Source organism: Psammomys obesus, unplaced genomic scaffold (assembly GCF_907164565.1).
Source record: "Psammomys obesus unplaced genomic scaffold, mPsaObe1.curated_primary_1811, whole genome shotgun sequence".
Classification (NCBI taxonomy): domain Eukaryota; kingdom Metazoa; phylum Chordata; class Mammalia; order Rodentia; family Muridae; genus Psammomys; species Psammomys obesus.
Window position 1 is genome coordinate 245,711 of NW_026589732.1, and position 26,318 is coordinate 272,028.

At 37.6% G+C, this 26,318-nt stretch overlaps 1 protein-coding gene across 1 annotated transcript; it reads left to right on the top strand.

Annotated features, from left to right (window-relative positions):
- Positions 1 to 26,318, top strand: Ccdc168 (coiled-coil domain containing 168). Its single transcript, XM_055605266.1, has 8 exons — positions 1 to 231; positions 354 to 390; positions 641 to 683; positions 4,538 to 11,904; positions 12,130 to 17,871; positions 18,793 to 19,919; positions 20,247 to 23,597; positions 24,000 to 26,318. The coding sequence occupies exons 1-8, from the start codon at positions 1 to 3 to the stop codon at positions 26,316 to 26,318; spliced, it is 20,217 nt and encodes a 6,738-aa protein (XP_055461241.1).

Here is a 26,318-nt window from a genome sequence, read left to right on the forward strand (position 1 = left end):
ATGACAAAATCGTATCATTTCTTTAAAAACAGATTGGAGTCTGTATTAGATGAGAACACATTTTGCAAATTATGGGACTTTCTAGACTACTGGATTTTTAACAATGCTTGGATACCAATCCTATTTATAGTTTTCCTAGGAGTTGCTTTTGAGATAATCCTTGTAAGAACTTGTGAATTCTTTAAGAAGAAGCTTGAGCTATGGGAAAATGGTAGTTTGGGTTCTCAGAAGGTAAGAAATGATTGACCACTCTCTACTATTTTTCAAAAACACGTAAGAGTAATTTACTTTAAAAAACACTAAACTTTGATAGTTGTGTTATTTCTCTAACATGTTTACCTTCTCCCTTTAAGCAGAATGAAGATGGTTTCCCAAAAGGCATGACATTTGGTAAATATCACACAATTTTATCTCTTTGTTTTGTTTTTCAAGACAAGGTTTCTCGATATTGCCTTGACTATCTTGAAACTCCCTCTGTAAACCAGGCTGGCCTCAAACTCAGAAGCCTCTGCCTCCCTCACAAGTACTGGGATTAAAGGCATGAGCAAACACAGCCCAGTCTACAGTTTCATCTTTTAATATTAAACTTATGTGACCTGATTGTCTTCCCCTGATACTGTAACTTTTTGTTCCCACGTAGCTACAGAAAGCTGGTCAATTACCCACTCATCTTCAGCAGAAAGGTAAGTGGGAAGAAACAACGTTAACTTCTTTATATTCAGTTCAGACTTTTTTTATTTCTAAGTCCAAGAGAAGGATCTTCCCAAAAGTACTCTAAACTACAATTCATTCTAATATTGTTTTTAAGTAGTTGCCTTGTCCCAAGCTGTGTTGAGGGCTTTTCATATATTGGTAAAATTGTCCTTTAAAGTAGATAAAGCTTACAGAGGTTAAATGACTCAGATTCTTTTTTTTTTAATTTATTTAATTTTATTTTGTTTGCAATAGTGTGAAGGTTTCAGATTCCTTAGAATTGGCATTACAGACAGCTGTGAGCTGCCATGTGAGTGCTGGGAATTGAACCCGGATCCTTTGGAAGAACAGCCAGTACTCTTAACCACTGAGGCATCTCTACAGCCCCTGCCTCAGGTTCTTAAGATAAAAATGCTTTTGCTATTCACATAGAAATCATAACCACCATTTCTTTTAATTTAGTTGGAAAAAAATCATCCACTGTGGATGGAACCCACAGTGAACTAGGTGCTGTAAAACTGACAGGCTCTTTGAAGTTCAAAATGTAAGTGGGACTCTATCAACTCTCTACAAGTGCCTCAGAATTTAATTCAGAATCTGTCAGCTCACAAGTATGTCATTGCTGTGGCTTAAACACAATAATCGTCCCATGATTATTAAACATCTATGCAATGAATACAACTTGGTGCTAGGGTACAAACACTTAAGATACAAACACTTCTGATCTCAAAAAGACATGTAGCTATGCACACTAGTTGCTGCCCCGTATACAAACATTTAGAAGATGTCTAAACCAAAGTAGGACTTTGAGAATAATTTCATGAAAGGAACATTAGAACTGGGTTATACTTTTTTTTTTTTTTTTTTTTTTTTTGAGGCAGGGTTTCTCCGTGTAGCCTTGGCTGTCCTGGACTTGCTTTATAGAACAAGCCGGCCTTAACTCATAGACATCCACCTGCCTCTGCCTCCCTGAGTATTAAGATCACAGGCATTCACCACCACACCCAGCTTGGGGTTTCAGTTTTCAAAATTATGTTTATGTATTGTTTGTTAGTTTGCTTGTTTGGTGGTGCCTGTGCTTCTTGGGTGCTGGGATTTAAGGTGTGTGCCACCATGCTCTGCTATGAGGGCTGTTCTGTTTTTCCATGAGATCACTCAGTTCTTTGTACAGAATGAACCTGGAGACTGATAGCCAATCAGAAAGAAATGTCTTTCATATTTCAAATCTACTAAATTTTAAAGTCTAGTTGCTTTGTTATTCCATTAGGTCCTAGGAACTTTAATCCTCAAGAAGCAGAAACATTGTGTGAAGGTTACAGGTTCCTGTCAAGAGTGGCTGGCAGCAAGATTGCCATTGCATGTTGGGGAAATTCCATAGTGCCATCAGACGTCCCTAGGACTGTCTGAGACACTAAGTTTGCAGTGTAAAGTGTGCACTGTCTCCAAAGCTCACCAGAGTATTGACAGAAAAGAGGAAAGCTTAAAAAATGAGGACAGGGATTTTCAGCTGCCCCCTCTGTGTGCCATGCATTATTCACTCCTTCATGCTTAGGCAGAAGCTAAGCCTTAGGACTCTAAGGAAAAATGCAGCAGCCACCTTCAATCTAAAGTTTCAATTCCCATGGTTTCAGGTACTTGAGACCGAGTATAGTTGGAAATACTCAATTTTCTAAATTTTCTAAATTCTAGAAATAAACAATCTATGACTTTTAAATCACATGCCATTCTGAGGAACATGACGAAATATGCTACGGTGGCTTGAATAAGAATGGCCCTCCATAGGCTCAGAGATTTGAATGTTTGGTTCCAGGTTCATAGAATGTCAGGAAGGATCAGGAGGTGTCCTTTTTGGAAGAGATATGTTACTGGGGATGGTCTTTGAGGTTTAAAAAGCCCACACTAGCCCTAGTCACCATCTGTCTCTCTGCCAAGAACCTGTGGGTCAGATATAAAAAAAGCTCTCAGCGACTGCTGTTGCCTGCGGGCCTGCCTGCCTGCTGCTATGTCCCTAACCGTGATGATCATGGGCTAAGCCTCTGAAACCTAAGCAAGCCCCCAATTCAATGCCCTCTCTTAAGTTGCCTCAGTCATGGGATCTCCCTTACAGCAATAGAACAGTAACAACTAAGGTGGATGCCATTCTTCTCTGTCTCTTTTTTCAGCATATCTATGCTGCATTATCCTACATAACTTAGTAACCACCTTTGTTTCAGATTGACTATTCCATATCGCTGTACTTATATTCACATAATCCTTACTTAACCGTGGCTCCAAAGCATTGCTAGTATTGTTGCTGGCAGTTCAGACATCAAAAGAGAAGCTGCAAAGTGCTCTATGTGAAAAGTGAAAATAAGATAGGACCTTTTGAGACAGAGAAATGTTACATAACTTTCATTATGGAGTGTTATATTATTCTATTATTTGTTGTTTTTAAATCTTTGCCTAACATAAATCAAACTTCGGGCCACTCAGTACTCGAGTGCTTGCCTTGTATGTTCTAGACCTTGGGTTTAATACCTAGCACTGCAAAAAAATAGTTCACAATTTAATAATTAAACAATATTGTGAACAAGAAGAAAATGCAGAGCGTATTCAGAATTTGGGAATATCTACAGATTCAAGCTGGGAATGGACCCCTGAGAAGGAAAGCGCTGAAGCTGAGAAGGGTGGTAGGGTAGTGGTTTGGGAGGGGAAGGCTTATGAGGACATTCTCCAGTGAGCACATACTGGAGTGAAAACCCACCATTTGTGGTTTACAAAGGTAGAGTTTTAGCTAATTAGCCCATCAATTATGTTTGCTTGTTTGAGACAGGGTCTTGCTATGTAGCCCAGACTAGGCTTGAACTCAGTAATCTCCTGTCTCAACCTACTGAGGTATAGGCTACCATACCTTGCTAAGGTCTTGCTTTGTGGTTTGCCCTGGTGTTAGACAGACAATTTGCTTTAGGACATTGGTCTATGCAGTTATGCTTAATGACAAGGCTAAAATCTGTAGTGTAAGTCTCAGTATTACCTTGGCAAAATTTCTTCTTGCTATAGAGAAGTCACTCTTTTGCTCTGTTTATGCCTAAGGCTGTTTGGATGACTCCTCTCGCATTAGAACAAACAGTCTCCTTTATAATTTACTAGTTCAAATCTTAATCTCATCCCTAAAATACCCTCACAGAAATATCCATTGTAATATTGTATCATGTATCTGGGCTCCACATCTCAGATAAGATGTCATATAAATTAACCACCATACAAAGGTAATGCTAATGTTGCAGGTGTGAGTACTTGTTAGACAGAATAGTGTCCATAGTAGGAGAAAACTGCAACTTCTTTGCTGCTCGTTACTACAAATCATTACTCTGACTCAGAAATCCACTGAGAGGTATTTCTCCCAAATGTCATTTTTCTCTTCCTCACAAATAGCTGGTGAGATTAACTATCTGTAGAAAACTACACTTGATATTATGGGATATTCTACTGTTGTACCTTCTAAATTCCATAAGACTGTTACTTATAAAAATTTTTATGTAAAGAATAGAAACATTCTTTATAAAAATATATAGTCTTCATCCTTTGGCTCATTGCTATTAAAAACACTTTTAGAACGATTGAGGAAGAAATTCTCTTACTCTTAAATAAATGTTTTTCTTCATATTAATAACTGATTGGTCTGCTTAAGGAAATGATGAAGTGATGAGTTTCTTGACAATGTGGATGGTAGCTTCACCTTTATCTTCATGCTTATAAACAGTCTTGTCTTCATCTATGATAGATTTTCCCTAAGTCTAGAGTAAGACCCTATAAAATGCTTATTTTAAGTTTCAACTCACATGCACTGTTTTCTTATCTCCAGAGTTGAAACCCTTTCAGGACAAGTAACAACCACTCATCCATCTGAGGAGAATGGAGATAACACTAGTGATAGAGTTTTTTCATCCGATGACTGTGAATTTCAAGGAAGCCATTTTTATGAAAGTTACTCATCTTCAGGTGGGACCAGTGCATCTTTGTCAATGTTTCACTCAGAAGTAAAGAAAATTTTTGTAAGCCACAGGAAAGAACCACAAAGAGAATATCAAGCAATACAAATTTCCTCTAATAATTTATTTTCAATAATGAAAACAAACAGTACAAAAAGCACATTTCCTGATGATCTTAGGTTTCAAAACCCTTTTAAAACTACAAGAGACAAGGATCTCAATGTGGCACCATGCCCTCCTGTCCATTTATTTCTTTCTAGCAATCAAATTAGACATGTGGAAGAAAACATAAGAAGAAGAATCCCTGTGAACCCCACGGCTACATTGGTGAGGGAAGTTGATTATTTGCACCATACATCTCAGGAGCCATCGATTCATAATCAATATTCTAATGAGGTGGTTATTCCTGTGGAAGAACAAGATACTTTCCTGAACCAAAATGTCATACAGAATCAAATGATTCATGAAGCACAGTTTACTAGCCAAATCCAACAATTTATTCACAACCAAGAGTCATTCAGCAGCCAGCCTGGGTTTGCTCAGCCTCCAGATTTTATAAAAATGCCATTTTCTAGCAGCACACAAGACCTCTTCCAGGCCCAAGATAGAGATCGTAAAGAAAAAAGCCAACATTTCATTCATATTCCGTGTATTGTAGGAACACAAGACTCAACCCGGGGCATAGAGTCTGATGAAAGTTTCAGTGAGACCCAATATTCTGTTTATTTTAGTGACCCAAAAGAGATTAACTATTTAGTCAAAGGGCAAAATAGTGTTTTCCAGAATGCTGAATTTCTATCTTTAAGTCCAAAGTCATCTGCTGAAGCTGTTCCACAACAAAAGGGAATGCCAGAAAGCCATCAACCAATACCTTCATTAGATTCCAACCAGTATGATGCATGCAATTCAATGTCTCTTAAACCTACCATTAAAAGGCAAAGAAATAAGAAAAAGATACCAGACAATGAAAGAAAACTAAATCTTAAAGTTCCATCTTCGAAAGCAAAGAAAATGTCTTGTTCACAGGTATTTCCAAACATAGTATGTCACACTTTAGAAAAGAAGATTGAATTAAGACCCAAGAAGAAGAAAATAGTATACCAAAGGAAAATAATGGCAGTTATAGCTTTGCATCTTATTTCCATCTCTAAGCTTATTACTTACCATGTTAAAAAGTATTTCTTGAAAAATCTAGTGATGGTCATTCCAGACGTAATGAAACATGAACATTTTCTACAGGAGCAAAATGGGTCACCAGACACAGAGAAAATCAGTTTTACAAGTTCTACTGATAGAGGAAGCATGGGTGTTATTGAAAACTTAGAACACTCATTCGCAGCCAACACCGATGAACTGGCAGCTCCTTGTTCATTATTTGAAACAAATGGAGAGAAGAAGGAGTCTAGTGAGGACTCAGTTCAGCAGGCATTTGACTTGAACATTCCAAAGCATGAGGGGCATTTAGAAATGCTATCAGAGTCTTCACAGAAAGATGTGTTGTTTCCCAATACAGAATTAAACAGAAGAATGAAAGTGCAAAAGAACGGACAAACTACAGAGAATGTAGATGAGTTAACAGTCAGTATACCAAACACACAAAGGTGCTTTCCAAAAGACAAAATACAGCAAGCCAAAAATTCAATGGAAATCATTCTGAACTTTTCAGGTATCAATTCACTTATTGCCCTAGGATCCCAGCAGCAAGAAAAAAATGAGTTAAAAGACATAACTTTTCAAATAATTACAGGAAGCATAAATTTGAAGGAAGAAGAACCATTGATGACTAGTATTACAGAATACGGTAAACCAAGTGACAGTGAAAAGCTGGAATGCAACACAAGAACCAATAAAAAGAACAGACATCAAGATGAAAGGATGTCAGAAACCTCTGAGAATGCCACGGAGGCTACCATTTCTGAACCCTTTGATATGGAACTATGTAGCAGATTAAAAGCCAAGGCAGACACACCAACAATAAATTGTAGTCACTCTGCACTCAAGCAAGAGAAACTCCTGGATAAAAAGAAAATACAGGAAGTAGAGCATCCTGATAAGGGCTCTATATGTAGAAAGCCAGAAAAGTGTGACAGAGAAAGAAAAGAAAGAGAAACAGTTCCATCACTGGCAGACTTTAGAGTCATTATATGTCTGAAACAAAAGGACAAATGTGTCCAATTTAAAATGGAACAGATCCAATCAGAAAATAGAACAATTCAAAGTGAAGAGAAAGAAGAGCAGCCACGAACTAGTTCTACACAGACAGTATGGAAGACCAGCTCAAGTCCTTCAACTGATCCACTACAAGTTGAGAAAATAAAGCAAAGGACAGTCAAACCTACCGACAAAGAATGGAGTGCAGATCCTATGCGCCCATCTTTAGTGCCAGAAAACTTGCCTATTGGTGAATATTTAATTAAAACAACAGAATGTAGGGTCCCGTTTAGTGGATATCCCACAGAGACATTGGATGGTCACATTCCAGAAGACAAAGAAGATTTGAAAAAGGACTTATGTGCAGTTGCCATAAGACCTTTCAAAACCAGAAAAAAATCATCAGGAACAAAAAATGTACTCAGTGTCAGGCACAGAATCACAAAAGTGAAGAAACCTGCATTTTTCCTGAGGTTTTGTATCACTCCATATGACACTCTGAACCACAAGAGAAAAATAGGAGACAGCTTTGAAAGCATCATTAAACAAATGCTGCATAATGCAATACTGGCACATGGGCTTCTGAATGTTCACCCTCACAGGTATCTCATTCCTAATAAAAAAGCAAATATAAAAATAATACCCCCAAAACCTCAAGTTGAAAAGAAAGGAAATAGTTTAGATGTCCTTACTAAAGAAAGCAAAGCTGTAGATACTCTAGAAGTTCAGCTGTGCTGTGGTATGAAAGTACTGAAGCAAGCGCAACCAGAGGTGGCGGCTCAGCGGAAGAGGAGCTTCGGATGTGATGCACTTCCGCTGGAAGAGAGTGAAACAGAGAAACAAGTGTTTCAAGCAGTATCTTTCAAAGAAGCAATTAAGACAATTGACTCACTGAGAATGGATTCATTTTCTGTTGCAAACAGGAAGAACAGCACATCTACACAAACAGAGCTCAAATTTTCTGAAGAATTAGAGTTGGTTCCTCCAACATCAGAAAAATTAGCAATGGGAGACTCTCTGAGCCAATCAAGAGAAAGTAATATTCTAAATAGTGGGAATGATACAAGAGAAATTAGTTGTAGTTTTACCCAAAAAGTTTTCTTGTGGTCTTTAAATTACTACATGCCTGTTTTGACGCACTCTAAAAAAAAGAAAGACCGAACAAAATTCACAAATACAAGTGCAGCAAAGTTCAAGTTTATGAATAAGATAAAACCACCAGCTTCAAAAACATTCAATATCACAAGCAATAAAAAGTCAAAATTGGACCACAAGACCAAATTTAAAAAGATAAACCAAGCTAAAGCACTTTTACCTGAATGTCAAAACACTGTTTGTTTATCCATCCATAGCAGATTGCAAGGAGGATTCTGTTACGCTCAACTAAAGCAACGAGAATTAGCAAACAAAACATGTGTTTTTGGCATTGCTGAGAGTAGTGCAATACATGATAGAGAGAAAAACCTTCAAGAAGAGAAACAAGCAGCACTTTGCCATGGCCAACACCTGTGGGCTGGTGCAGATCAAAGCAAGGATACTCTCTTCAATGATCCAGACCCATCTCTTATCTCTTTAAGTCAAGAACAACTTGTTAAAACTCAGAGTGTAAAGTGCCAAAAAGATTTCCTGCAAAGTACTTTGGAGGCCACTTTACAAATAGATCCCACAGAATCTGAAGGATTACAAAAAACTACCAAAACAGAAAATGACATAAAATTCCCTGTAGTTCCTAAAATTTTATCTCCCAAAGCAGGGAACTCTTCACCTAGTGAATTTACAAACATGACAGATGATGATTTAGAATTTGACAAAAATTCTGAAAGTGAACTAGATTCATATCCTGTAGAAAAAGATTCAGAGACATCAATAAATCTGCAGTCTTCTGATTCTTTTACAAGATCCTTTGTTTCTAGACCTAAAAGGATGAGAAAAGCACCAAGATCAAAGAAGAAGATACCAGTGAATCAGAGACGTAGAGCTATGGGGGAAATAAAACCATCATGGACAGTTAACCTCAGGTACAGCAAAAAACTAAAACAAAACAAAGAAATGAAAGGTCCACAGCAAAAGTGTAACATAGAAGTTGCCTGTTTAGATGTCATTCATTCCAACGTACATATTTTGCCCAATAAAAACATTAGAAATTCAAAAACATGGACAGGTGAACAGAGAATAAGATTTGGTCATATGCAACTAACGCAAGAGAAGTCACCAAATGAAAGAAGTGCACAGTGTCCAGATTCTGCTGATGCAAGTAGTTCCTCTAGCTTGAAAAACTATAAAGAGGAGAAAAAAGAGAAACTAGAAGACTTCCTGGTCTCAGAAAATAGCCCAGGCCTTATATTTGATATGTATCAAGAAAAAGACCATGACCTTGTTAGTTCATACAAACAACTGGACCCACGAGGGAGAGCAACCACTCAGGTGCAACCACAAACACCCACAGAAGCAATTTTGTATTCTACAACATGCCCCATCCCAGAGGAACTTCAATTAGAAAAGCTACAGGGCTGTTTCAGCATGTTCCCTCTGAAGGTTGGGAACGCCAAGGACAAGGCATTATCTGAAAAACAATGTGATCTATCTAATGAGAGACTACACAAGGAACAGGCTGGTAACAGTGAAAAGGAAGCAAAGGAACTATCAGTCTCATACACTAATCCAGACTATCGTGGGGAAATGAAATGTGACTCAACCGAAATGCAAGGCATGAATCAGGAAAAAAAAATTGCAGATGAACCTTCCTCTTCATCAAATGTAGCACTGGATATTAATATAAGCAGCAAGATAGAAATAGGAAAAGGCACACTAAGGGAAAAAACACTCCATTCTATACAAATGAAGGCAGAGACATTGCATCATGAAGAGACGATTACTACAGATGACATCAAAGAAATTGATATTCAAAATAAGGAAGAAGAGAAAAAGAATGACAACACATTATTAAAATCACTCCCACAAGATAGCCAACATTTTGCATATTGTTCATATCAAAGTAGGGGACCTAAATCTCATAAATTAGGAAAACAAAGAGGGAGGAACATCCTGTCCATTGTAGAACGAAGTATCACAAAGAAGAATCGGTGGGCAGATATAACTCGAAGAGAATATGACATGTACATATCAAATTCAAAGCTCCCTCCCCTAAAACCAGGAGACTCACAAATTAATAAAATTAATACTGATAGAACAAAATATGAAAGACCAGCCGATGGAACTCATGCACAGGAACTGAATAGTTGGGATAGAGTGGAAAGAAAAGGGCTTAAAAATTATCTACAAGCAACCATCCCAGAGATTTTGAATCTCACAACTTCTGATGTACCAAAATCTAAAAGGCAAAGCAAGGTGTCTACATGCAAAGCCTTACAAGGTAAAATGTGTTCAACTGGTGTAACTATGAAAGGAAGAAAAACATCTGTTTCAAAGGTATTAACTATTCCACAGTGTAGTCAAAGAAAAAATCTACTCCCCAAAACCTTGAAATCACAGATTTCTGGATTATTAACACATTCTGATGTCTTACCTGATATTCTTAATATAATCATATTGAAAGACCCAACAGCAGAGAAAAACAAAAGATTATTAACCCAAGAATTGACAGCAACAATGTTAGAGTCTTTGGGTTTCTCCACACCCATATCTAAAGAGAGAGAGAATTTTAAATTCATGGACAAGAAAGATGAAATGAGTACTAACTGTGTAACTGTTAAAGCAAGTAAGACAACAGTCTTCCAGACACTTATTCCTGCAGGATGTGGAACACCAAAACAAAGTAAGCCCATGGCAGGTTCATCGCTAAATGCCATCTTCTCTCCTATGCCCATGTCTCTGAATGTTAGCGCATGGAATGGGGTAAAAGATGAAGACATAACGTGGACAGTGAGATTTAGTCGTGAGCTTCCTGACCAGTCAGTGCACGAGGAGAGAACTTGCCATACACACTCCACGGAAAAGGATAATACATCAAATGACACCAAAGATGTAAAAGGTGAAGGTGATGAGAAGGGCCCACTGACTTCCCAACACTTCAGTTTCAGTTCTCAGAATACAGCAGGGCTTAATTCTGTGCAATCTGATTTACAACTGGTTAATTCAGCAACATGGCCAGAATTAGAGAAACTTCTATATGATGGGCAAGCACAGCCGGTCAATGTGAATAACCTACAAAGCAGCATGGTAGGCGTAATGTCTCCACTTCTAAATCTAGAGGAATCTCAAGTTGGCCCCATACCACATAACAACACCTGGGATGGAAATCCCAGGATAAAATGTGACTACCTTATTTCTGAACAAAAAGCATGGACTCAAAGAGGCTTAACAGCATTGGAGCCCAGCTCTATGTCACCTGAATACAAATGTGAGAGCTGCACATTAGAGTTTCCAGGTAAAAGAGATGTGAGTCCCAGGGCAAGACAAGTTTTAAGGTTGCTTAATATTACAAGGGGTTACACGGGATTCCATAGGAAGAAAAGGCACTATAATAGTAAACACCATTCGAGAAACATGGGATGCGTGGGAGAGACACTGCTTCACGCTGCTGAAGATGCTGTGAGTTGTCCACTCAAATTCCTAACTGGTGAACTTTCACTTGATACAGCAGCAAAGGCTGATTTTTATAGCAGAATACCACAAAAACCTATGGCAAAGGGAAAGGCAAAATTGCAAGCAAACTTTGCCACAACTTTCTTGGGACCTTATAATTTTTTTATACCTGTTTTGTTTGACTTTGAAAGACAGGTAAACATAATTAAATTATCAGAAAGTGAAATTATGTTGAATCAGAGATTTTCAACTAGGAAGAGAAAGAAACCACCAATGTCAACGATAATTAAAATAAATAGATACTTTATCACAAATCATAAGAAATTGAAATTAAGAAGAAAAATGAAAGTCATATGGCTCAGTGAAAAAATAACTGATATACCTCAAAGCACTGTTCACATCATATCAACTATCTCTAACAGGAAAAGTAAATTCGAAGCAGAGGTAAGTTTGAGAATATCAAAGTTTACCCAAACACAGCCAACACATGGGGAGTCACCAGTTGAAGCCATAGCAGAGTATGATGATTCTGTTGACAGAGGTGGTTCCAAACTTTTAAAGGAAACTAAACTACATGTTGGGCAATGTGGAGGAGAGAAGCAAGAAATGCTAATAGAGTCTATTCCATTTTATACAAAAAAGTTATCAGTAAATACAAAACTCATAAAGAAACTCAAACTTGGGGAGTCAGAGGAAATACATTTAAGAGAATATTTACCCCAGAGAAGTAAAATGTATGAGGCTAATTCAGAAATTAATGTAAAAACAGAAAACAACATACAAGTCATCTTGGAAAATCCACACACAAACGTGAAGAAATCACACAAAATCAGTGAGCCAGCTCATCGTACTACCAAACATGGTAAAAAGAAAACTGGCTTGTCTTGTTTAAAAGAAAAGTCTTTATTTTATTTGACAGGAATTGCCACTTTGATTGCCAAGCATTTAGTTGCTTCCAAAGAATTTAAAAACATGATTGGTAGCATGAGCATATCTAACCTGTCAGCCTATAAAGGTATACCTAAACAGATACCGGGGTCAATGGATTCACAGTTAGCTCGTGATGGAAGCCATGCTGCTTTAAAAACAAATGTGGCACAGGACTTTAGAACCCCAGAGATAAAAGAAAATTGTGAGGTAAATACAGATATAAAATCCATCTATACGTGTATGCCAATTCAACATATAAAAACAGAGTCATCCCATAATATATGGGACATGTATGGGAAATCTACAAAAGGAAATGACCTTTTGCAAAAGGACAAAGCAAAAATGAAGAGGAAAGGAGAGTTTGAACAGCCGATTTTGTTTACAATAGCTTCACAGAGTGTTCAGCCATTTGGAGCAGATCAAAAGAAACAACCTGATCCTTTCAAACCAGAAGCATTTTCAGCTAACACAGTGCACCACAAGGATATCACACTTCAGAAAACAGCTATTTATTTTATAGATCAAGTTGGAGAAGAGCTTAGCAAAGAGGTTGCTCTTTCTTCTGATGTACATACTCTTCAAATTGGAAGGCAGAACAAAGAATTTAAAACAGATTGGAAAACAAAGTCCAAGTCTTTTGCCCTGCCAAAGAAACAGGCAAAGCCTACTATCTCAGGACCTACATGGAGTTCTTATGCCAGTGAAACTACCGACCCTGAAACTGTAAGACAAAAAAATAAGGCAAAAATATCAAATGTGAAAAGTACTATGTGTGTCAAACAAATAAAGCTGAAGGCAAAGAAAATACCAGCTCCTCTACTTGGACATGGAGACAGAAGCAATAAAAAAGAACTGGGACATAGTATACAGCACCAGAACTCATCAGAGCTGAGGAGAAATGGACAAAACTTGGTGCTAAAAGTTAATTTCGACTTGGGGTGCTTGATATCCCCAGTTGAAAAGCTTACCAGAGTAAAACTGGAGAAAGCCAAGCTGAAAGAAAGAAAAAACATTCTTTCCCAGACAGTTCTGGAGAAACCATCTAACCAAAGGCAAGCATCATGGTCAGGATGTGTTGATGTATCTAGAAACCTAGAAGAACATATTAAAAAGGCACATGATCACTGTACTTTGAAGGACATACACCAGCAATTTATGCAACAATTTTGGGTTAAGTCAGAACACCCTTGCAAACTAGAAGATTTACAAAGAAAGATGAACTCTGAGTTACCTTCACAGAAAGATGAAACTGATAACCTTGCACTAGATACCTCAAGAGCTAGAGGAGGAACAAACATCTACAGTGATTATTACAGAATGACAAACCAATTCCTAAGAAAGCAAGACATTACACCATCAGGTCTAGAGAAGACAGGAGGACTAAACATAACGGATAAGCCATTAGAGTCAAAGGAGTCGTCGCTTAGTCCCAAGCTTATGGTACAGCAACAAAACCTTTCCACAGATCCTCTTCTGGGATCTATTTCCTCTCATGTACCACATCAACCTCATACTGAAGAGCCAGAGGAAGACATGAAAATAAGTGACAAAATCTTAAAGAATTCGACCCAACAGCTGAAAAAACTCTCAAGTGAAGAATATATTTCAGGAATGGATTACATGCCAAAAAGTATTGAAAAACTACTCTTACTTATTAAAGAACAGGAAAAGAGAAGGAAAAAAAGTAGAGGGAGTAAAAAAATTGAAATAACAGAAGACATAAAAACGAGAGCACAGTTTATCAACACAACAAAGAACAATGGTATGTTCAGGCAAAGAGAAGAGCCAAACAGGAGTATGGCCACATTGTGGAGACAGCAAAGGTGGTGTGTACAAGGGATCAGCCTAGACTATGTTTATACAGATGAGTTTACTTCTAAAGTTATACAACAAAACAAAAAAACAACAGCTTTCATGGAAAGTGTCATGTATCACAAAAGAGTAAAAATGAAGGTGAGGAGGACAGCTTCTGGAAGGCTACTTAACATCACAGGATATGGAACCCATAGCTACAGAAAGGAACTAAGACATAGCATCAATACAGAGAAGGAGCTGCCTCAAGAGAAAACTGTGGCAGACTTACTTTGGAAGAATTTTTGTTATTCTGACTACATCGCATCTCAAATAAAAACACTTACAGAAATAAAAGAGGGAAAGGGCAAACCACAAAGGCTGAAGAAAATGAATAAAACTAAAATGTTATCTGTGCAATCTCTTGATAACAATTCAATATCAAGCACTATCAGAAAATCAACACAATATATTAGAAAGCTAAAAGAACACCAAATGGTTTTACTAGATATTATCCCACAAAATAAAGATCAGTTAATGACTGGCCAACAGGTGGAGGAGCTAAGACATATCAACATCCATGCCCACTTAGAAAAAGAAGCATACCGTGTCGTGTTTCCAGACACTGGAGAATCTGATTACAGTGGGCTCGAGGATCAAAGACACAGAGCTGGTACAGAATTTGAATTCTCCACTACACAAAGAATAAAACAAGGAGTTTTGAAAGACCCCATCAAACATGCATTCTCAGCTCCACCCAGAAGAGGAGAGCCCAAAAAGACAAATATTTCAAGTTCCAAAGGACATGACAGATTTCTCATGGAGCTGGATACTTTCCAGAAAAAGACATGTAAGGTACAAGAACTTCTTGAACAAGAAACCACCTCCAGGATAGGCTTGGGGCCTGTTACCTGCCCAGTTAGCGAGTCCTTTGACTTGGAAAATGCTAAGGTACCTAAGGAAGTGGGAATGTATCATAGCATAAAAAATATTTCCCATCTATCTGGAAGAGAAGGATTAAGGAAAACTGACACAGAACTAGGTTCCAAAGTACAGGCATTTATTTGCACAGATCTAGATGATTTACACAAAACAGGTATACCTCAGAGAGACTCTTCAAAGTCAGATCACAGGCCTAGAATCGTTCTGAATTCTGTACATTGCCACAAGAGGGCGCCTCTTCACACAACACCAGCCTTGCTTACAGCAAAGAAAGGCAGTGGTTACAGTGCTAAAGGTGTCAAAATGGATCTCATGGGAAAAGAAGAAGCAGAGCCAGCTGACAGTCAATTAAAATTAAACAGACAGAAAGTGGACATTTCCAAAAAACTGCAGGAAAAACAACTGACCATTTTTACTCAGAACAAAGAAAAAATTCTGGAAGTTTGTTTATCTTGTATATTACATCAACTTCAGGCCAAAAATACACAGAAACAAATATCAGCAAAAGCAGTTCTAAGTTCAAATGCTTTTAACACAGTAGTAGAAAAAACATCTAGTGAACTTAACATTGGAGAAGCAGATTGGCAAGAAAGTGCATGCAAGGCTTTCCCAATGTCTAATACCAACTCCTGGATGGATATACACAGGATTACACCACCACAGGTAAAGAAACCGTTAAAAGCAATAGAGAATCTGAACTATCACTCTTTAAATACAGAAAACAGAGAAGAGAAAAAAAGGATACAAGGACAAAAGGACAAAAGGGTAAAAGGACAAAACCAGCAATCCCCGTCATTTTCCCTCAAGAATTTGAAGAAACCTATACCATGCTCCCAAAATTATTCTTATGTCCAGGCACATTTAGAGCCTCTGACAAAGAAACCATTGTCAGAAGTAGGCAAGGTGTCAGGCATGACAAAGGGGCTAGACTTACCATCTAAAGATCAGCTAAGGACTATGTGTGAATGTAGACCAAAGCGGATTTTCCCTGGAGTTATTCAAGAGCAAACAAAACGACGAGATACAGTGTTGCCTTTGGAGTCAGACAGTAAAACTACAAACTGCCCAAGCCTTTTGTTGTCTAAAAGAAAACAGTCATCTGATGGAATACAGGTAAGTAAGTCAGTGTCAAATGATAGCTCATCCATGCTAAGAGTCAGCACAAAAAGCCTGCCGCATAAAGCAAGTGAAAAGAAGCAAGAGGAGATAGATCTGCCTAAGCTGTTCTTACACTGTCTTTCAATATACATGCAGTTTTTGTATGAAAATGAAAAACAGAAGGGCAACAGAGTTATGAAAGACACAATATGGCCTAAAGGAAGAGTCCTAAACGTGAAGAAATTAGAGCATCCATGCAGTAGTTCCACTGACTATACCCCCAGCAATAAAGCAGAACCACAGTGTTACAAAAAAGAAAAAATGATATACGTGAAACACAGACAGGATAAGTCAGGTTCAGTTGTAATAAAAGCATGTGACCCCATCCCTTTACCTCACTTCAAACTGGAAAAAGAGAAAATTGATGTGCTTATCTCAAGTAATGTAAGACAAGAAAAACATAAATCACAGGAAGAGAAGAATGGCATAAAAGAAGGGAAGATGAAGGGAATAATAGACTCTAATATTACCTTAAAGATAAAGGAATCATTGTCTTATCCATCCCATGAAAAGAAATTAACTTTACTGTTTAATACTATAAATCAAGGCAGGGTACAAGAAGAGCTAAGTAAATCAGACATGAAACAGACAAAATCTTTTATTTTGTTACCCTCTCTACCACATACTAATTTAAATTCAAGAATAAGAGTAGGAAAAGATAAGTCAAGACTACTAAAGAGCTGCCTTCCACCATTAAAGCCCCTGTTATCTCTGAACAGCAGAAAAGTACCATCTTCACAGGCATTTAATGGAGATAATTTAGACAATTTAATGGAATTAAAGTATCTTCCACAGAAGAAAGAATATAGAAATAATATACTAGATTTGAAAGATATAATAGGCTACATACATATTGCTCAAAAGGGTAAAAAGCCACCTTTTAAATGCTTGTTCTATGAAAAGGAACCATGGCGGAACAATAAAATACCAAAAAATATCCGAGGCAACAAAAATACTCTAAATGTAGTTCAAAATAAACCTTGGGAATCAGTTCCTTCTCCACCTTATCTGGAATGCAATCCTAAAATAATGGAAGCATACTTACAAAGAATAACAAAGTTCTGCCTTAGATCGCCAGCAGTGTTAGAATCTTCAGGTGCAATAGAAATGTGCAAGGAGCCAACTGATAGTATTTTAAGCAGTTTTGAAAAGGCAAAATGTAGACCATTGAAAGACAGATTGCAGATAGCTTCCAATGAAGTGATGCATTCCAGGAAACTCTTTTTGAGACAGAAATGTTCTTCAGCATCACAGGAGTTACAATTTAATGTTGAAGAAAGAGCAAAAAAGATGCAGGAAGATAAACAAATTAAAAATTGGAACAAATCTTTTATAAGTTCTCTTCCTTACTCTGAAGCAGATACAAAAATAAATGGAGAGGAAACTATACAAATAAGAACCCAATCTTTTAGTGATCACTCAAAGCTCCAAAGACCATCAGATATAGGGGAAAGAATTCATAAAAAGTCCACCTTTGAGCCTGTCTTGAACAATGTAAAACATTCCATGGAACATGAAGTTCAGGAAAGAGAGGAGAGGACAAAAACAGAAAAAAACATACATTTGAAAGAAAAATCATTGATTTCACAGAAAATTCAGTTAGACATCAATGAGCCAGTGCAAGAGCTACAAAACATTAAAGAGAAATTAAATGTGGTTGTAACTAATGCCAGCACATGGACATCATCTTGTTTAAAATCAGAAAGGATAGAAAAAGGAGATGGTATGACTGAAGTAACCCTATACTCTCTTCTAGAACTACCACTCCAGAAATCATTAGCTACCCTGAGTGAAGCAAATGAAGAGTGGGCCAAGGGTCATACCAGCAACACACAGAAAGGAGAAGACCATATGCTACAGAAAACAGAGCATGAAGTAAAAATATTTAGTGAGAAAGTGACAGTGCATATAAAAGATAAGGACTTGAAAGGAAATAAAACCCTCTCCCAGGACTTGCCATCACATTCTAAAGAGCAAGGAAAAATAGAATCTCAAAACGAAGAACAAACAATAGCTAGAAAGGACAAAAACCAAAAGAATTATAGTAATGATGACAAAAACCGAGAGAAAATGGATCTAAATTATGTGAAACGAGAGAAATTCCATCAATACGATAAAGAGGATCTGGAGGGGAAGGAGCAGAAGAAAGCAGATGGAAATGGTCCAGGGCAAGAGAAAATATGTCCAGAAGATGGAGAGCAAGAAACATGGAATCATAAATCTGACACTCAAGAGAATGTGACTCACAACGGCATAGAGTCAAGGAAAGCAAATCAAGAAGAGAAAAACAAAGCGAAAGCTCCTGAACATGAATTAGACATCAGAACAGAAGGAGAAGAAGACACGCAAGGAATCATAAAATTAGCGCACTCACAACAGCATCAGAAGTTGCTTGAAACAAGAAAAACTGAACATACAGAGTCAACTGAAGATGATGGAAAGTCAAATGTAAAAACTGGGAAACAGTGTGAGTCGCAGACATGGATGGGCAGAGAAAAAATCATGGATACAAAAGATTTAATGTACCCCAAAGACACAAGTTCCAACAAAAATCAATTACCACTTTCACATGTATGCAGTAGCACTGGGCATTATGGCCCAAACACAACAGATGAACAGACAAATACACATGAAAAGTTGAGACATACTCAGGAAAGAAAATGCAAACTGGGTGAGAGTTTGACCTTGACATCTTTACCTTACAAGTTAGACACAGAAATAGAAGTAAAGAAAGAAACATGGGTAGAAACAAGATCCTTTTCTCCATACTCAGAGAGTGTGGAATCTTCAGATGCAGAAAAAATAAATTATGCAGCATCTTCTTTGAATGATATAAGTGATTCAAAAAGATCAAGATTCATGTTATATAAAGAAGATGGAAAGAATACATTTGAGAGAAGCATAATGAATCCCGAGGTCAAACATGTGAACATAAAGAAATCACTCCTTTCATGTGTACCCAAAATAGAGAGATTTAAAATGAATTTTGAAGAACAAAGTAAAAAGGAAGAAGGCAGTAAGGAAAAAGTCATGCTTCTGAGAGAAACTTATCCTGCCATCACTTCTTCAGATGTGTCTAAATTAGACATAGCAGAGGAAGTTGAAACAGAAATAATGCAAAGCCATGTACCATACTCTGTGCTACAAAAATCATTGCCTATAGGACAAGCACAATCTACAAAGACCATTGATAACTATTCAACAAAAAGAAAACTATATCCACCATGGAAAGAAGAGGAAGTACAAACCTCAGTCATTGATAGTTTGATGCACCCACGTGGCCCAATTTTTAAGACAAAGATATCTGCACCTCCTCAGGTGTCCAGGGTCAATAAACACAGTACCCTGAGCAAGAAAAAGACTCATAGGTGGAGTTGTAATGAAAAAACAAGACCTATACAGAAAAGAGCAAGATACCATAATGTGGTTGCAACAAAAAGTGATGCTTCTGTATCAGTAGCTATAGGGCACATAGCATCCACAAAGCAAATTGCTAAATGTGCAAAAAGGAGAAAACAGGATTCAGAGCAAGAAGAAGTACAAACCCCACTCCTGGATGGTTCAACATACTGCAGTGGCATAGTTTTAAAGGCAAATATATCTGCACCTACTCATGTGTTCCTTGTCAATGAGCACAGTACCTCAATGAGAAACAGTGAAGAAAAGACAATACCAAAACATGACAAAGTGAGACAGCCTACTGTGTTTGCAACAAAAATTGCTACTTCCATGCCTTCTGTACCTCACTACGGACTGTCTCCTCTAGAGGATGAGTTTCTTATGACTTCATGTACAGGGAAACTCATACATGCAGGTTCAAATGAAGGCATTATTCTACATAATGTAATAATTCAAGCCAATCAGCAAGAGTTATATGAAGAGGCAAAGTACAGTGTAACAGATAAACAGGGCAAAGATAGCATAGCTTTGAAAGCACATTTGAATGACGAAATGATACCAACTTTTAATATTAAAGAGCAAAGGAAAGATGTTGAACTAGGCAAAAGTGAACCAGTGGTGGTTCTAAAGGAAACTGCTTTTTTGCCTTCTCCATCTTTCCTGAAGTCAGACACTAGGATGAATGAACAAAAAAATTTACTAGGAGAAATACAAATTTCTATTCTACTACCAAAGATTCAAGATGTATCCGTCTCAGACCAAAAGGTGTGCATGGAATCATCAGGTTATGTGTTAAGGAACAGAAAAGAACCAACACAAGAAGAAGAAAAGAATAGACTCAAAAAATATGTGAAAGACAACATGATGCCCACATCAATAGATGAAAAGGTGAAGAACTTACCACGATCACATACACTCACCATCAAAGAGTTGCAGAGGAAAACCCAGGAAAAAAATTTTGTGGATCTGGCAAATACAATTGTAGAATTGTCTATATCACAACTGCAGCTCAAGAAACTTTCAGGTTCACAATTAGCTGATAGAGAAGTTTACAGTGAAATAAAATTACTGAAAGAATACATGCCACAGAAAGAAAAAGTTGGTAAAGAAAAACATGTGGTTATGAACAGTATAGTGCGCCCTATGAATATATATTTGAAGATCAAAAAATCACCTACTCTACATGTGCAGAATTTGAGTGACCTACAGTGGAAAACTAGAGGGCAGGGGGAAAAGGTCAAAGAAGATGGAAGTAAGCCAGATGTAACATTAACTAAAAAGTTGGCTAAGATATCCACTGCTATGCCTCCCCAACCTATCCTTACTTTGAATACTGGAATCAAGGAAGTATGTACACCAGTGTTAAAAAGATCCTCTGTTTTCATAGGATATTTACAAAAACCAACAGATTCTAAAGAAGGAATTTACGTTCAGCCAATTACCAGACATACTTCAATTAATCTACAAAATGAAAAACAACATATGTCAAAGGAAAAAGAAGCTGGAGTGCAAATAGCAAATATCCTAACAAATCACAAGTACCAAGAAATGAAGGTGCAGAAACTTAAAGATGAACAGGACTTGATTTTGACTGAATTTCCTTTATCACCAGATCTGCCTCATCCCAAATTGTATGAGAAGATAGAATACAATAACACAAAACAAAGACTTAGAAATTCTGCTTTGCAGAGAATATCAACTGAAAAAAAAACAGTACCGAGAGAGGCCATTGTTGGTGACTCCATGAAAGATGTTAAAAAAAAACATATGTATCAGAGAGAAGAGACATACAGAAAAGAAATGACAGACAGAAGAGGCACGGATGTAACTTTGAAGTCACGGAAATCAGCTCTGTCTCAGAAGCTCCACAGAACAGAATTACATATGCACATTAAACCACTCAAATCAAAGAAACTTGATGAAGGTGTGAGTGAACCTCGAATTTTAAGAAAAATGTATACTTCTAGATCTACAACCATGTGTAGAGGTGTACAAGTAGATGAAGAAAGGCTAGAGAATAAACCATCTTTCCTACTCCCACAAATGGTTCCAGCATTATCAGACGCAGAAAAAATGACAGACAGAGAGGACACGTGTGATCATGTCAGAAAAGAAAAACAATATGAAAAACATGTAAAAGAAGCAGTAGACTTGACAGTTGGAGTGCACTGCACAGCAGCACAGGTCTCGTCAATTTCACATCTTCTTAATGCAAAAGAATTTGTCCTGAATATGAAGGTTCTGGAGAAAAAAATATACAAAAACAAAAGTGAACTCGCTGTGGTTACATCGCGGACTTTCATGTCCATACCATCAGCAGCTTCTAGATGTTCACAGGACGAAACACAAAAAGGCACAGCAGGATTTACAAAATCTTCCTATCCACATACTATTAAGGCAACAGTTCACGACCTGCTACTGAAACAAGCCAGACCACAGAAGTCAAAGTGTACGACCAGTCCCCAGCGAATAAGTGAACATCGACAAGTAGAATCAGAATGTGAGTCAGCCTCCCCATATCACAAAATTGATCTCACAAGATTAAGTACCATAAAAGGGGAGGAAATGCTGGACATGTTCATCAAAGGGCAAAAGGATCAGCCAGAAAAATGTGGAAAAGAACCTTCAACAAAAATTGGAAATTGGGAGAAAAAGGAAACCAAAGATAATTTAAGCCATAAAGCAAAACCTAAGTTTCCCGTTTCTCCACCAAAGAAATCACTCAAGGAAACATTGATCACAAGTGACACCCCTGTATATTCAAAAGTATTTGTGACAGAGAGAGAACAGGAAACTGGTTTAGGTAAGTCTTATAGGCCAAAGAAAGATAGACAGAGCAATGCTACAATAAGCAAAATGCTAACTCCAGAAAAGACATCACTTGAAAAACTAAGCATTGTACGTGTGAGTAAGTCTCAAAGAAAGGAAGAACAAAATGTGATCATGAAAGTGCAAGGCACGTCTCTGTCCAAAAGTAGACAGCAGCTAAAGTCAGAATCATTTCCTTTTCTTAATCTTCCAGTTCATAGCAGAAATCAGAGGACACCTTTACAAACAGATGTAGAAAAGAAACATGTAGTATGTATCAGTTCACAAATAGAGTCAGGAGTACACATGAGTACTACAGAGTTTATTACCACAAGAAGGAAAAAAGATTCACCATCGATTGTTCCAGAACAAGAACAGTGTGATCTAGCATTGTCTCAGAAGTCTCATGACTCTCTACTGAAATCTAGACACCTGGAAGAAAAGGATGAAACTAACACAGTCTCCAATGTAAATTTGAAACAGAAAAAATTAGTAATGGACAACAATTCTACTGTGATTCAGAAAAAAAGGAAGTTCAAAACAGATAGAAGCAGAGGTATCAACCTAGGAGAGGACAAAAGAGAAATGCAGAAGAGCTGTACCATCAATCTGGAGAATAAAGCTAGAGAGAAGACCAGCAGCACTACACGCCATGTTCTTTCTCCAGGAACAGAAGAATTGCAGAACAAGTCTCAGGTAGTCACTCCCAAAAAGAAAAACTACCCAGCCCAGGAAAAGCTTAAAAAGGAGTTAGATATATCTACTGTAAAGCAAAACCTTCAAGAACAAAAATTTCTTCAAACAATAATTATTGATTTATTGAGTACCTGTATTCCTATTTGTCTGAAAAGCCAGAAAAACAGATTCACAGTAACAAACCTGAAGAGAGAAATGAAACCCAAATATTTGACTATGAGAATCCCAAAGCACCCAATTTCAAAGATGCTTGGTATCACAGGATGCGGTAGTCCAAGCAATAAAAAGAAATTAGAATATGCCTTCAACAAACCTAAAACCATGGTTCCAAGCAGCAAAGACACCTCCTTAGGAATCATCATCAGAAGTCTTTATGTTTCCAAAATAAGCCCACCTTACAATGAAGGAACAGTTCACTCAAAAACAAACCTAAAAAGGGAAAACAGAGTCTGTCATTCTAAATTCCAAGAGAAATTACCAGATGCTAGAAAAATTAAGGACATCATAACAATTGTAAAGGAACTGGATTTTACAAACCCATTGTTGCAGGATTCTCAGCCCTTTGTGGTGAATGATCAGGAAATACAGAAACTTCCTGCTGTGGAGCCAGAAGTAAACCTAGAATGTGAAATAAACAAGAACCTATGTATACCAACAAGAGAAAGGATTGCTCCAGGGAATGATGACTTAAAGGTCATACATGAACTTGACATGAATACCTTGACTGAGGAAAAAGAAATACAAAATGACATTCTGACAACCCCAGGGTACCCGTGTACATCTGAAGATCTAAAGGACACTATAGAAACTCTTTTGAGAAGAACCTCAAGTAGAAATGTCCTCACTCAAAGTCTACAACCACTATCTGGGACCTCGCTGTTTGATAAGATGGGAGAATGTCCCATGCTTTCTGAGCAAGGGGAAGCTGCTCCAGAAACTCTGCCCACAACACTTCAAGATAAGAACAATGAAAGCAAAACACTTGCAGAACATTTGTTTCCCGCTTATAAAGCACTTAAAAGTGTCTTTGAATACCCTGTTGAAAATAAGATCCAAAACCAAGGTCTTTCTGAAATACTGGAGCAAGTAGGAGCCTACCAGCCTGGTGATGCAAAGGCATCTTCTTTGCTGGAGGGTCCAGACACATCATCAGAAACATATGCCACATTGCTATGCACACCTCTTTTAAAACAGCTAACTCCAGAATTTAAAAATAAGCTTCCTATGCATTTAGTTTCTAAAGCAACTGAGATAAAACTGAATCAGCTTCCAGAGATGGTGAACATATCATTACAGAAGTGTAATTCTCACCCCCAAAGGGCTATTTCAGAAGATTACAGTTGCAGTCTTTATCAAAAACATACAGAAAAGAAGTTTAAGTCTCCAAAGGTTGATACTATACAAGCTAACTTAAAAAACAATTACCAAGATGTTCATCCTCTCAGCTGTGTGAAGACAACTACTAATGTTTCAAGTAGCAGCATGATGGTCTCGATGGTTAAGACAAAACCAAAGGCCATTGAAAAGCAAGAAAGTGTAACATCACTAGCAACTTTGAGTAATCTCCCACAGAGTCACATTCTTCACAAGTTCTCAGAGAAAGAAAAGGAAGACCTTCTTGCACACCTTTGTGCCAAAACAGTGGAGATACAAACAATAGGCCTTCCCGGAATTGTAGTACAATCTTATGCAATAGCCAATGCTCAGGATAAGTCAAAACCTTTATTTAAGTGTATCCATCCTGCCACAAAAGGACCAAAACAAACAAACAGAGTTTTAGTACTTTTCAATGAAAAATCTTTTTGTGAAATTGACTGTGATTTGCAATACAAATATCTCCAATCGCTCCCTAAACCTCTCACTGTGATCTCTAGGCCAAATGCACTTTCCAAACCCACTGCCAAGTTAAGCGTGGATTCAGGCTCAGAATATATAAAAGTAGAAGCAAGTGAGGAAAGTAGTACTCATTCCTTTGACAAAGAACTTTTGCATGTTTCTTTTCTAAAGCAAAATGCACAAGAAAAGTCATTACCCTCCAGAAAATTCCAGAAGTCTACCAATGTGCCTGCCTTTTTCCCTGGTCTAGAAGGCACAGAACAGAATGATATAATTCTTTCAGATTTAAAATTAGAAATGACAACAGAAAGGGATAAAGAATGTCATGTGTGGTTTCAAGAAACCAATTCATACAAGCACTCTGTTTCAGGAACTCAGCAAAATACTGCTGGTTTATCTGATTCAAATTTTGATGATGGGATTTCTGATGATGGGATCGATATCCCCCTAAATACTGAGACATCAACTGACGTGGTGGAATGTCCAGCTCCTGAAGTAAGTGACAGTGAGGAATGTGTGTTTATAGAAACAAATTTTTGCTTAACTCAGGATTCACAGGAGCTTCTGTTTGAGGTACCCAAAGGCATTCCATTGACAAATATTCACAAAGTCAATGAAGCAACTTATTTGAAACCATTTTACTCTGAAGATCCAAATGACAATACTAGAATCTGTAGGAAACATACCTCCCCTTGCTATCAGTTTAAAAATAACAGGAAATGTAGGTCAAACTCCAAAATGCAGCCTTCTGACTGGCCGTCTCACAGCTCAGCCAACACTATTGAAATCGAGTCTAAATCATCTTCCATAACGTTCAGTAAAGCAAAGCACTGGACCACGACCACATGGAGCAGAACAAGCTACTCTTTAACCTCCTCAACAACCGAATCAAATATTAAATTGAGTCTCACAAAAAAACATGGCAAGTCTCACATGTACCCACAAATCAAAGAAAGAAGGAAGGCTAAATCTGATTTATGGAGAAAGTCCCAAATCTACCAGAGTTCAGATTGCAGCCACTCTCACGGTGAAAAAAAGCAGGCAAGGAAAAAAAGACTATATCATTGTGAATCAAAAGAGTCAAATTCACAAACCAATCAGATGCCAGAGCCAAATTCTCATTGGCAGAATATCAAATTCTATTCAGAAAGAAGAGGAAAACAGCCCTTTTTTTATGTCTGTGTACCAGCAGATTCAATGGATGTTATCCCCCAAACCATTCGCTGGGTTGTCCCCCCTAACATATTACAAAAGAGACACTTCCAAATTCCGCAAGTGGCAAATATTTCAAATTCTTGTAATCGATGGAGTTCATCAAAAAAATTTTTGGACTCACTCGCAGGGGCCTTTAATACAGTCCGATATGGGCTGATACCGGTGGCACGTGGATGCTCCTGA